The sequence below is a fragment of the Neltuma alba genome, unplaced genomic scaffold, assembly GCF_004799145.2.
Source record: "Neltuma alba isolate B1F8T4 unplaced genomic scaffold, ASM479914v2 tig00012535_pilon, whole genome shotgun sequence".
Classification (NCBI taxonomy): domain Eukaryota; kingdom Viridiplantae; phylum Streptophyta; class Magnoliopsida; order Fabales; family Fabaceae; genus Neltuma; species Neltuma alba.
The window spans coordinates 452,010-465,211 of record NW_021637000.1 but is presented as its reverse complement, the minus strand read 5'-3'; the positions used below and the strand labels follow the sequence as shown (position 1 = coordinate 465,211).

The window sequence follows — 13,202 nt, the reverse complement described above, 5'->3', positions numbered from 1 at the left end:
TGTCTCTGTTGCTCTAAAAAAAAAAAATACTGATCTCTTCTACTAAGAAGTTGTTAGTTGAGATAGTAAGTGGTTTTATTTTCATAAAGAATAAAACACGAGTCTGAATATAAAAAACCGTACTTGTTAGAATAAACCAAAACCTTGTGTATTGTAAGCCTCAAAAGAAAAATCCTCGATTAAATAAAAAAAAAAATACTGATCTCTTCCTATTGCCTAGTAGTTGATCACATGTTAAGGGTTAACCTTTGAACAAAATGAATTGTTGATGAAATTTTGAGTCTTGACGCGAGCGAGTCGAATGTAAATTCAATGCATGGTGGTTCCAAACAGCGAGGCTTGGAGAATATCAGAAGAATGGCGGGTGAGGATTTAGACTTCAGAGTTAGTTCTCTTCATTTCTTCCTTTTCCAATTGTAGTTCCAAAAAAATCTATATTAAATTTTAACAGGACAAGTTAATTTATATTTTTTAAATAAAATGCGAAATTTATTCAAAACCAAATAAAAAGATTATATGAGCAAAGCCCAAATGAAATGAAAAAAAGAGTCTGCCTAACATGAGTGAAATGAAAAAGTAAAACAAGTTAGTTAAAAAAACAATAAAAAAAAAACGATAATAGAAAAGAGACAAAGAACACCACAGAAATTAAAGCAGATCCAAAGCTGATCGTTGTCCTCAATTCTTACTATTAGGTCTGAGACAGCCCAAAGCTGGAACCAAATTTTTATTTTCATTTTGTTAATTTAAAAACTTGTGATTAAATTTTTATTGTATTCTATCCTTATTATAAAGGCTAAAGTACATCTTTAATCTTTTAATTTTATACAAGGTTTTATTTTGGTCCTTTAACTTTAAAAAATAAACTTTTAGTCATCTTACTTTATAACTGTTAACAAAAAATGATGATATTAAGCTTTTGAATATTGATAAAATATTACTAAACATTAACATGTTAAGTTTAATATTCAAAACAATCATTATTGTTATAAAAAATCATTATTTAAGAATAAAAATTTTGAGGTTAAAGGATTAAAAGTATATTTTTTAAAGTTAAGAGACTAAAATAAAACCTTATATAAAGTTAAAGGATTATGTGAATATTTTAACCTATCATAAAATTATAAGATGTCTTAAACGTCACTACATGTGGATCCAGCTGGCGAGCCACCTACAGTAATGGACTGTAGCCAGCTGGATCCAAGTGCTACGCCTCACTATTAAACAAATGGGCCTCCGTGGACGCTATATTCGCATTTCCCCTCAAAACCCATTACTGTAGCAGCTCGGCCGAAAAAAGGTAGGACTATAACCAGCTGGATCCAAGTGGTGTGCCTCATGCTTAAATTAATTTTGGTACAAGCCCTGATTTGAAGCCAGCTGGCAAAAGAAAAGCAGGCCTGTAGCCAGCTGGATCCTATCCTGATAATCAAATTAATGGGCCTGTTTGGATGACATAACAAACCATGGTTTGAAAGACTAAACCGTGGTTTGCACAAAACGTCATCTAAACATGCAGTTAATGGGCCTCCACTGACGCTCTATTTATCTTTACGCCAAACCCCAGTAAACCAAACAACGCCACAATGGTTCGTCACTGCGGCCTCCTCTTTCACTTCGCTTCCCGCCGAGTTCGCTCTACCAGGCTCGCTCCTGGGTAACGCCACTGGTCCCTGCTCGAGTTGTCTTTTTTCAGCTCTTCACTCTCACTCTAAAAGAAAAAATTGCATCGATAACGTCTTTCCTTCCTCAACTATTGGCGGCGGTAGTGTGCATCCATAATGCGGAGGCAAAATCCAATTAGCGTAAACTTCCTCACATGCATTCCTTCTACTTTTTCTGTCTTCCTTGCCATGTAATGAATGATTGGAAATTCTAAGATGATGCTCAACCGCAATGAACATGTAATTTTGCAGGAACTTCCAGATTCAGATCAAAGCATTTCCGGTAATTCCTTTCAAAGAAGGTTCTCCTTTTATACAACAAACGTTGTGGTAATCACCTGTTTCTTGTTTAATTTGGAAGAGGAGGAAGATTCAAACGACGGTTTCCTGGAGCCTGCCGTTTCTTTGGATCCTTCTGCCAATAACCAGGTTCATTATGCACGTGTCTACCCAATTATTCATGGTTTTTTTAAAAATCTTTTTGGGCCAACCCAATTATTCATGTTTAATTGCATTATTCTATCTTTTTTTTTTTTTAAGCTGAATTGCACTATTCTATCTGATTAGGCGGTTTTGCTTTCTTTTTTTTTTTTTTTTGAAAGATTCTTATTTTTATTTTGCCATATGTTTGATCTAACCATCATCATTAGTAATCTTCTAATAGCCCTTTCATTTTTTTTATAGGAAGAATTGCCTCTTCCAGTGCGGCTGGATTTTCTGAGAGGTATCTGAATTCTTAAATATCCTTCCCTCTGATTTCTTTCGTTGGTTGTTCTTGTTTTTTTTGAGGTGTCACTGTCCCACGTTCCCCCTCTACAAACCTGACCCCCTTCTACAAACCTGGCCTGTAAGTATTAAGGAACAAGGTCCTAAAAAGGCCAACCACTTTGCGCTAAGTGGAGGCGGACCATGTGGTCATAATTTGTCACATATATCAATATCACAAGCTCCCAAGTCCAACCGCCTATGCATGTCATGAATATATAACAAAACCAGTATATGCAAGCATGCTTGAAAGAAAATGAATTATCATAAATTTTCACGAAAATAACCAAGACACATTCATGCTTAAAGGGGAATTCAAATAACATAGAAGATAATACAATTTTATTCTTTCACTTTTTTAGTCTTATCTATTTATTTGTACCAATTAAGTCAAACAGATATTCCCTTGTGATATGGTTGGTTGTTCTTGTTAATAAATACTTTCTGACTTTTAAAAAGCTTTTATGGCCATATTTCTTTCCTCTATCATCCTTGATTATTTGGTCTACATACACTTATTGTGGCTGGGAATTTATATTGTCGATTGAAGCGTGTGCTTACATACAGTCCTTCATACTGTTTCATGTCAAGCTTTACCTCTCAAAGTTCTTTATGAATTTGGAATAACATTATTAACTCTTAGTACTAGACAGGTGCCAGTAAACGAAGCTTGGATGGGAATGGGAGCAAGTCGTTTGAGGTATGCATACTTAGAGTTTCCTATTACCTTTCTAATCGATTGTTACACTCAACTAACATTCTATGATCAGAAACCAACAGGTGTCTTGCACGAAGATGAGGTTGAATTGCCTGACTTCAAGGAGGTTGAATTCAGTCACCTTTCAGGAGAGATAGTTGCCAACTCAAGTGACGAAGAAGTAATTTCTGAAGATGAGGTAGTAGTTTTATCACTCAAGGAATAATCTTACTGGTAATTTTAAAGTATGTTTGTTTATGTGATCATAGATAGGAAATCTCTGTCTTCACATTATGTGATTCTTGCGAAACTGTGTCATCTTTTATGTCTCCTCTCAAGGGAAAGACTATCCTTCAGAGAATTGTTACTGGCTTTAGGACCAAAGGTAGAGAGCTTTACAAGGACGGTGCTTGTTCTATCAGGAGTGAGCAAGCTGGGCATGTCAATGAAGAATATGAACCATTACTACATCTCAAAGAAAGTGTGCCTTGTTCTGGATCCGATGATGCTTCCTCGAAAGCAAATAGATGCAGTGATGGTACCTTCCATTTGTCAAAATTTTTTTTGCTTAGAACTTAAATTTACTTGTAGTGCCCTCATGAAACACCATTCACCATACTCTGATAGTACGCTATGCAGCGCCATTCATAACTTGTTCTTACATTTTGTTTTTCCTGAAATGATTTGAAGCCTCGGTTTCCACGGTGAATGTTTCTTTTGTGTGATTCCTTGTTATAACTGTGGAAGGTCTAAATAAATATCTTAATTTCTGCAGCACTTATTTATATGTTATTGCAGTAACACCCTGTGAGAGAAGTAGTATTTATAAATACTGGCCTTGGGGTTGCGCATATGTGGATAAGGATGCTGTAACACATTGTCTACATGTATTTGAATTTCTTGTTTATGCCTACTTGATAGTTATTAGGAAAGAAAACGGCGCATTTGGCACTCATCGGATGCAGGTTAGACACCATCATTAGATATTCTCAAAATTTCAACATCTGTAGGGAATTCTTCTTTAGTATGGATGTCAGAATAAGGTGTCATGGTTGTTGTGCCCTCAAGCATTAAGTTTTCGTGGAGTTAAATAATGTGGCCTCAACTGTGCCCCGTAAGAATGATAGTTGACACTTTATCGATTCTTTAAATGTTCAGTGTCATATCAAACTTGACGACTATTGCAGGAATCTGGAGCAAAGCCAGGCCAAAATTTTCACGACAATCATTGTCACATAAGCATGAACTCTCTGGTACTTTGATCTCCAATTGTGATAGGAGTATGCCATTCGAGATTCATGGGTTACCTCAAACAATAGAACCTGTTAGTCCTGGGATTTCTGCATGTTCAATTGAGAGTTATCTTGAAGATGATGATGAAGTGGGAAATAATTTAGAGACTAAGCCTGCTGAAGAAGAAGAATATGTTGCACGTGGATTGAATCTGCACTCAATGGCTGATCTTGTTGACAACCTTCAAGATAAGGCTTGTTCTGTGAGTGAAACTTCTAGAAAGTTTTCCGTTATTTGTTGACCTATCTATTTACTTATTCTTGCACTGGCCCTTTTTTCCTCTATGGTTCCAGTATTTGTCACATTATCGTAAAACAAGAGGAAAGAAAGCAAAGCATTTTTCAACTAGGAGTAGATCCCTCTTGCAAGACAGTAGTAATGGTGAAGATTCCCCTGAGCCTGTGGATAGTGGATCATCAAGTGATAATGAGGTATTTCCTCATGAATCTTATGATTCTGTTGCGTTGATCAATATCTTGTTGGACATTGGAACTCTATCTACCTTTTTTTTTTGGCTCTAGGTAAGTGATCAAAATATGAAGATTGCTTCCCCGGAAAAGAAATTGCAGACCATGGCTGATCGATTTCAGCAAGCTCTAGGGGCTTCGTCTGTGACTGATGAAGGGACTTATGTTGCAGCACTCAAATCATCTGGGTATCTAACAATTAGTAACTTCCTTGAAATTGCTTGAAATTTCAAAAAAAATGATTTTAAATTATTCTTGGATTGAGTTTACTGTTGTTCTGCCTATTTGTGCAGATCTGGAATATTTGGAAACTTGCTGCGGGTCATGCAGAAAGAAAAAGAAAGGGATGTTAACTTTCTAGAAGAGTCACAAGCTGGAGCTAACCCGCGTAGTAAAACTTTTGCTATTACTTTGTATCTTTTTCACTGCAGTTGAACCAAAATAGCACTTTAGACAAACGGGAAAAAAACCACTTACCAGCGTGGCTTATGGCTCTCTCATATCTCTCCAGGTGGGCTTGGTGGTGTTGATGTAAAAATCATTTCAAGATACTTGGATGGAAAGCTGATTGTATGCTGTTGCTCATTTTGCAAATACACAGAGGTCAAGTATTAAATGTCGTCAGAACTTGAATATTACCCTCAAAGTTATATTGCACTACTCGGAGGTCCGTGATGGCCTTCTGCAATATGCTTTTGGCATTTATTCGAGTTAATTTTGTATTTAACTAGCGCTGTATAAGATGGTCACTTTGTTTTGGATTAACGACCACACCTCCGTTTTTACATATGCGCTCTTTTTGCTTGAAAATTGATTGAAGTCGCATGGGTTGCTCTTACAGGAATTTTTGTTGCTCGACGACTCTAAAAGAATGGTGTGTGGCGGCCAGGAAAGGACCATCATCTTTAATCCAAGAGTTAGTGATGTTGACCTCGAAGTTGGAAACATGATCCGTATTCACCCGCCATGGTAATTTTTTGGAAGATTCTAAGGAATCAAATTCAGTTGGATTTTTATATATCTTAGTCAATATACATATTTTTCTGCACTGGGGCTATGGGATTTGCTTTTGTGTCGCTTGATCATTTTTTTGAACGACAAAGCAGGCCTTAAGTCCTCATGAAGTCTCTCTTAATTGACTCTCCTCTTCTGTTTCTGGGACAGGAAAGAAGTTCAAGTGGGAAATGATGATGTCATACTGTGCACATATTTCTCTGAGATTCCGTGCCCTGATTGATTCCCTCAAGATATCAACAAATTCAGCACGTCGTTCAGTATTTTCTGCAATGAGCTCGTCGTTTGAGAGCTAACGTGTTTTGGTCCATATTAATTAATTAATACAACTAACAGCCATTTCACACTATTTTTGTTCTCATTTTTTTGTTTTGGTCTTTGTTAATATTCTGTGGGGTATTCATCGTCCGAAAGAATGATTTGGCAAATAGATTTAGATTTGCAGTTGTGCCAGCAATTCCTATTTTAAGGTTTTTATATGATTAAGGATATGTTTACTTCGTTTTGGCCAAAAAAAAAAGAAAAAGAAAGAGGATATGTTTACTTCGTGGGATTTGAAAATTGATTAAAATTTGTTTTATAACTAAAATTTCTGGTTCAAACCTATGTTATGTTGTTGTTGTTGTTATTATTAAGGGATAATTAATCCGTAAGTCTTTATAGTTTCAATTAATTTTGAATCAAATCCTTATAGTTTTTTTTCTTTTTATCAGGTCTTTATACTTTCACCTATTTTTAATTAAGTCTTTACATTTATTTTTTTTTAATTAAGTCCTTATAATTTCACTAGATTTTTAATCAAGTGCATGTAGTTTTAATTTTTATTTATTAATTAAATATAAACTTAATTAAATAGATTAATACTGAAACACAAAATATTAATAATTATATAATAAAAAAAAGTAATATAATTAATTCAAGAAAAAAAATTTAGAACAATTAATTTTTTTTGCTGAAAAAATAAATTTATTATAATAATTCATTATTTTTAGAATATTATTGTTTATAAACTAATATTAAATAATATATACTATTTTATGTTTATAGAATACTACTATTAGAATTTATAAAATAAAGAATAAAAATTTAGGGACTTAATTAAAAATAACGTAAACTTATAAGGACTTGATAAAAAAAAAAATAAATGCAATGACCTAATTAAAAATAAGTGAAAATATAAGAACTCGATAAAAAAAAAAAAACTACAGGGACCTGATTCAAAAATGATTGAAACTATAAGGAGTTATGGATTAATTATCCCTATTATTAAAGAATTAAAAACAGATAACATCTGGGTCGGTCCCAACTTTGGACTTTTCTTGAAGCTTGTATAGAAATCCAATTATTTTGGGTCCTATGCCGTAGTTGTAATTGTACAAAATGGGCTCGGTACAGAGGCGAGTATTCCCGTCAACCTTCGTCTTTCGGTGATCACCTGCTGCGTTGTATAAAATAAACGGTACGTACAATATCGGGCCCTCATTGATTGCCTTCATATTTTTGTTTGTCATGGATTACGCCTAATGAAAAGACCAAACGACGCTGATTATTTCGCTTATTCATCGTCTTGATCTTTGATTCCTTAGCCGGATCAAACATGGCTACCGTCTCTGCCAGCTCTTCACCTCCATGGACAAGCCCTAACCCTAATTCTGATCTCAACCCCGAATTTCACGAAGACCAGTCACAAAACCTCGACTTGGATTCCATAAGACATCGCCAATCAACCCTGCCTCACCAAGTCTCCTCTCAGCCAAGTCCCCCTAATAGTTCACCTCAGTTTCATGCTCCGACGACCCCTACTCTCCTTCAACTCTCTTTCAACCAAGACCAAGCTTGCTTTGCCGCCGCCACTGACAACGGATTTCGTATCTACAATTGCGATCCATTCCGGGAGCTCTTCCGCAGAGAGTTTGATGGAGGCGATGACAGTACTGGGGGGATCGGTCATGTGGAAATGCTCTTTCGCTATAATATGCTGGCACTGGTTGGAGGTGGCACCTATCCTCAGTACCCCCCCAGCAAGGTGATGATCTGGGATGATCATCAAGGCAGGTGCATTGGTGAGCTTTCGTTCCGATCAGCGGTTCGTGGTGTCCGGCTCCGACGAGACCGAATAATTGTAGTTGTGGAGCAGAAGATTTTTGTGTACAGTTTCGCTGACTTTAAGTTACTTCATCAAATTGAGACCGTCGCCAACCCAAAGGGGCTCTGCGAAGTTTCGCAATTGCCTGATTCTATGGTATTGGCGTGTCCTGGTTTGCATAAGGGTCAGGTACGAGTTGAGCATTATGCACAGAAGAAAACCAAATTCATTCTGGCTCATGACTCAAGAATAGCTTGTTTCGCTCTTACACTTGATGGCCAGTTACTCGCCACCGCCAGCACTAAGGGTACTTTGCTTCGAATTTTTGATACAGCCAGTGGCACGCTGCTTCAAGAAGTACGTTCCTTCTTCTTTTTTTTCAATATAATTTTTTTTTAGGGGCAAGCGTTTATATTCGGGTAAAGTGTTGGAGGTCAAACCCGTTAATTGAGACGGTGACAATTAGGGGTGTCCTAAAAGGACGCAAACCAGTCAAGCAAAAACAAATTAAACTGATTTAAACCGATAATAATAAAACACTATAGGTCTTAATCGGACTTTAGGATGTGATGTGAAAATTGATTGGGTCATTTTGATTTTTGGTTTGGGTTGGATTGATCCGGTTTATATTAGACCAAGCTGAATCAGCATGGCCCGAAAAAAGAAGCCACTGAATCAACATAGTATATCTTTTGCGCAGTCTAGGTCTAATCTGGAATTTATTGGGTTTCCTTCATTTTTATGGCATTTATAACGCCAAACTATAGCCTTCAACTCTTTTCCTTATGCTCAGACCTTTACCCTTTAATCTAGTTTTGATTTGTTGAACATTGTCTTTTGAAATTTGGAAATTTTTTTAATCGTAGATTATTCTCATAGATTTAATCATAGAATCAATGGTTTTTCCATGTCATGTAGTTATACAACTTTACTATAAGCATTTCAACCTTTTTGGTACTGAGTACTGAACAAATTTATTGGATATTAACATCAGGTGAGAAGGGGTGCAAATGTGGCCGAGGTCTATAGTTTGGCGTTCTCTTCTACTGCTCAGTGGCTGGCAGTCTCGAGTGATAAGGGTACTGTCCATGTTTTCAGCCTTAAGGCTAACTCTAGTTCTCCTCAGCAAGAAAATCCACAGATGACGACTGATTCTCATGCTGCCAGCACACCATCTAGCTCACCCCGTGCATTAGTTAAATTTAAAGGTAAAATATCTCATCAATTTATTTTTGTCTACTGTGATTGTATATAGACATGTAACTTTATTAATAACTGAGGCGCATTGTTCGATTTTGTTAAATTATGACTATACCTATTACTTCTGTTTGCTGCGCCTGTGGTGTCGTTGGAATGTTTGGGGACTGATAAATTGCGTGGATAACATAGTTACGGAAATTGCCTGATACACATTTTGGAATGCATAACATAACTCAGTTTGTTGATGCCACAATACAAATCGGTGGTTGAATCATGGATGGACACCTGAATAGTCAGAGTCATGTGAGTTGAGCAGTGTCAGGTCCTTCATAACCTGATTTGACCCTGTATATATCCATATATATTCTAAGAAAGCAGAAAATCTTTGTCGTTCCTGTGAATTAATGTTGTTGCTCTCATGTTACTAGTTACAATTTGGATTGCTGTGTGATTGAAACTGATTCGTTTTTGCCATGCAAGCAAGCGAAGTCATCCAGATTCTGAATTTTAGATACGAGGCTTGTCTCTTCTTCTTCTATACTCAGGCTACTTGCAAATATAAGAGTTCAATATGGTTCCCAATTAAAAAATTACTCAAAGAAAAAAAGGACACCTGATTCACCATTTGAGAATTTTGATCGTCATTGAGCTGTGTTGAAGATTCTGTGAAATTTTAGATTTTATAGAGAAGCATCTTTTCAAGAATTGATTTTTGAAATAATCGGATTTATGTTATTTTGTTATGTGAATCTGTGAGTAAATTGTTTTTGTCTGGGTATTGTTTGATGCAATAACATTTTGTTGTCAAATAATGAAATAATCATCAATATATCATAGTAGTTATAGGAAGCTGAGCTGTCTACAAACTATGAACGATATGACTCATCTCGAGCTTTATGAAAATGCACGAGGATAGCTACTAAGACATTGTAGTTGTATAGTTGACAGAGATATTACATTGGGGTAGCAACCTTTTGGTGCTTGAATAATAGTGGTTTTTGGGACCCTGATTTGTGTGCGAAAGCAGTTCTGATGTTATATACCTTCAATTAAAATCCATTATTATTCTTAAAAATGGATGCTCACTCTGAAGGCATTTCTGGATGTCTCCAATGAAGGTCCAAATATACCCCAAGGGTGTGTTCTTCAGTCACTTTTGAATGATCAATAAGGTGACTGGTTACAATATTGGCAACAGAAGATTTCAAATCGAATGAAGTGACAAATTATCTACTGTTGCTTTCCAGATAGAACTTATCTAACCTCAATCTAATGCCTTGTGTCTTTTCCTTAGCCTGTGCATGTGCACTCGATCCTGGTTTACAGTTGAGGGTGGAGACGTCAACAACAAAGTTCCATTTAAATATTTATTGTTAGGATTGTTGCTAAGTTGTCATGATTTGCTAATTTTATTGAATGTATGACCATTTTGCATGTGACTTCATGCTATTTTGCGTTTTGAGTTTGACTGCCATATATAGACCCTGGGCGCTTTTTTTTTTATAAAAAAATATCTTTTATTTGTCAATGGTCATTTGTTTGTTCCAGACAGAGCGTTGTTTGAATACCACTGGGAGAATTACGGTTCCCATTATTGTGCTATCCGCTTGTACTGCTTGATGTACGTTATTTGGAGTGGTTGTGAAGAAAATGATTGTTTGTTACTTTTTTCCTTGACAAACTCTGTTAATCTGCTCCTTTCAGGAGTGTTACCCAAGTATTTTAATTCGGAGTGGTCACTTGCTCAGTTTCGCTTACGCGAGGGCACTCGTTACACTGTCGCATTTGGTCAGCAAAAGAATACAGTCATAATTCTTGGCATGGATGGGAGGTATGGTTTGAGAAAAATGTTTGAATGGAATGTTATGTAGACTGTTGGCCAGCTTGCTAGTATCTTAAATACTATGGGTTTTGTGGTTAAAGTTGTTATGTAGTATGTACTCTACATTCGTGAATTGGAGTTTCGAACTTTGGTAACATGTATTTGGAAGATGGTTATCATTTTTCTCCTTTTAATTTACACTGAACCTTAAGCACGTCCAAAGAAATTTCCTTCTTTTATCCAGAAGTGTTTTCCTAGGTTACTCCATATTTGAAATCGTTGAGTCTTGAGATATCATAATTTATGTTGTATCGATGTTAATTATGTACTGTTAATGGTTCTATGCAGCTTCTACCGGTGTCAGTTTGACCCAGTGCATGGTGGTGAGATGAATAAACTGGAATATCAGAACTTCTTAAAGCCAGAGACAGCCTCCTGATACTAGATGAGATAAAAGCCTGGAAGATAATTCAATGTTAATTCTGCTTGATTATGTTATTGGATGCCGCATTTAAGTACATGGAGATTTAAACAAAGGATACCTATAAGTTAGGGTTGAATCCTCGATCTTGTAGCTTCCATTGTAAATATCGTGACTTTATAAAACCAGAGACAGCCTGGACCCTGGAGGATATTAATTTTTCAAATTTCAGCCTATAAAGTTAGGGTTAGTTCTGCGACAAATGTAAATAGCTACAATATAATACTTGAAGTCGCATTTAGGATTGGCGTATAAATTAGGGCTGGCCTGTTCCGTTGTAATTACAGCTTGATTGGTTATTTAATTCTGTAGATATTCAATACTGTGGATAAGATAAGGCAATGGTCTTTTTGAGTTTAGGAACCACTTTTTTAGGAGGTGGAAAATGTAAATCATTGAAATGCAGCAGGCTATTGATGATCACGTTATTATTGCTTAATATTCCTGTGGCTGAAGTCTTGGTTATGTCAAGGTCCAAATCAAGCGGTCAAACTGAATCAGTCATGGGTGTTTAATTTTAGTTCAGTGTTTATTACTACTCGTTAGTTGTCATCCCATACCCCAAAAGGGGGGAAAATGCTGAATTGTTCTCTGAAAGGTGAAGAGGGGAATCTCTTGATAATGCTGCCGTGTGATTTGATTTCTAAATTATGCTCTGAAAACTGTGTTTGACTGGATCGCATCATTATTTATTTGTTATCTAGTTTCTTTAGGTATTCTGTGATATCATATGTATACGATCAGCTTCAACTTCAAAACCATCATTTATTTTTCCAATGATATAATTAAAGAATACCACTGTTACGTTTTTAGTGCAGGATTATGATATCATATAATCTGATCAGCTTCAGCTTCTGCTGGGGTTATAACAAGTTGCCCATTTTCTAACGTGTGCACATCTGACTAACACCAGGCCATCCCTTCTGCAGCACTTGTTATCTCATACACCACAAACACTGGCTAAACCGCACATTAATTTCCCTCCCAGTCTGGGAAAACTCAATAACAGATTAGTGTTAATTAATTAATTAATTAATGTATAATTTAGTCATTCAATAACCAGACCACTTTAACTATGCTGACTGTTGAAACGAATAAGATTGCTACGTTTATTAATTTCTCCGATATCTTTGTGACTTCTATTTAAGACCGTTAGAAATTAAGCAAAAGCAATCAGGTTAGGATAATAAAATTGAAATTTAAAACATTCATGGGATGAGTAAGACTGAAAAGAAAATAATTTGACGCACTTCAAATTAAAGATTAAAATTAGCAAGGCAGAAAAAAGTTTAAAAAAAAACTAGAAAGAGCTAGCAATGCAGGGGTAAATAAAATAAATTGAGAGAATTACAATAATTTTAAAAAAATAATTATAAAAAAAATATTTTACTTGGGAACTTGGATAATAGTATATTTTTTATTTAATTGTAATTAACAAATTTGGAATGGGCCCCACTTCTGACAGTATAGTGTCAAATTTTTTCCAGACTGACTTGCCTTGATTTCAGGCAAGGGGCTAAAATACAATTTTGGTATCTCATGCGTAAACGACAAATTCTAGGTCTTCCGTAGCATAGGCAGCAGAGTAAAAATTGCAAGTTTTGGTTAACCCAAACGCGAAAGCCACTCAAAACAGTAACACAACCCATATTGGTTTACCCTTTATAAAAAGCCCCTTCCTCTATCTTTCCCTCCCACTTCAGCCCTAGTATA

General features: G+C 35.9%; 2 protein-coding genes across 5 annotated transcripts; both read left to right on the top strand.

The window, feature by feature from the left end:
- The first annotated feature begins 1,664 nt into the window (after positions 1-1,664).
- Positions 1,665-6,347, top strand: LOC114728407 (uncharacterized). Of its 3 annotated transcripts, none has more exons than XM_028915315.1 (14): positions 1,665-1,805; positions 1,917-1,947; positions 2,026-2,093; positions 2,349-2,388; positions 3,083-3,129; positions 3,200-3,325; positions 3,466-3,664; positions 4,314-4,621; positions 4,713-4,850; positions 4,941-5,074; positions 5,180-5,274; positions 5,398-5,489; positions 5,728-5,855; positions 6,051-6,347. In XM_028915315.1, exons 1-14 carry the CDS (start codon positions 1,782-1,784, stop codon positions 6,121-6,123), a joined length of 1,503 nt encoding a protein of 500 aa, XP_028771148.1. In that variant the 5' UTR covers positions 1,665-1,781; the 3' UTR covers positions 6,124-6,347. The 3 variants fall into 3 exon arrangements, with proteins under 3 accessions (XP_028771148.1, XP_028771147.1, XP_028771149.1); XM_028915314.1 differs by having other exon boundaries at positions 5,180-5,277; XM_028915316.1 differs by lacking the exons at positions 5,728-5,855; positions 6,051-6,347 and having other exon boundaries at positions 5,180-5,277; positions 5,398-5,519.
- An 839-nt stretch (positions 6,348-7,186) lies between these two features.
- LOC114728408 (autophagy-related protein 18a-like) lies at positions 7,187-11,831 on the top strand. Of its 2 annotated transcripts, XM_028915319.1 has the most exons (5): positions 7,187-7,359; positions 7,487-8,343; positions 8,981-9,194; positions 10,891-11,017; positions 11,357-11,831. In XM_028915319.1, exons 2-5 carry the CDS (start codon positions 7,498-7,500, stop codon positions 11,445-11,447), a joined length of 1,278 nt encoding a protein of 425 aa, XP_028771152.1. In that variant the 5' UTR covers positions 7,187-7,359; positions 7,487-7,497; the 3' UTR covers positions 11,448-11,831. The 2 variants fall into 2 exon arrangements, with proteins under 2 accessions (XP_028771152.1, XP_028771150.1); XM_028915317.1 differs by lacking the exon at positions 7,187-7,359 and having other exon boundaries at positions 7,385-8,343.
- The last annotated feature ends 1,371 nt before the right edge of the window (positions 11,832-13,202 follow it).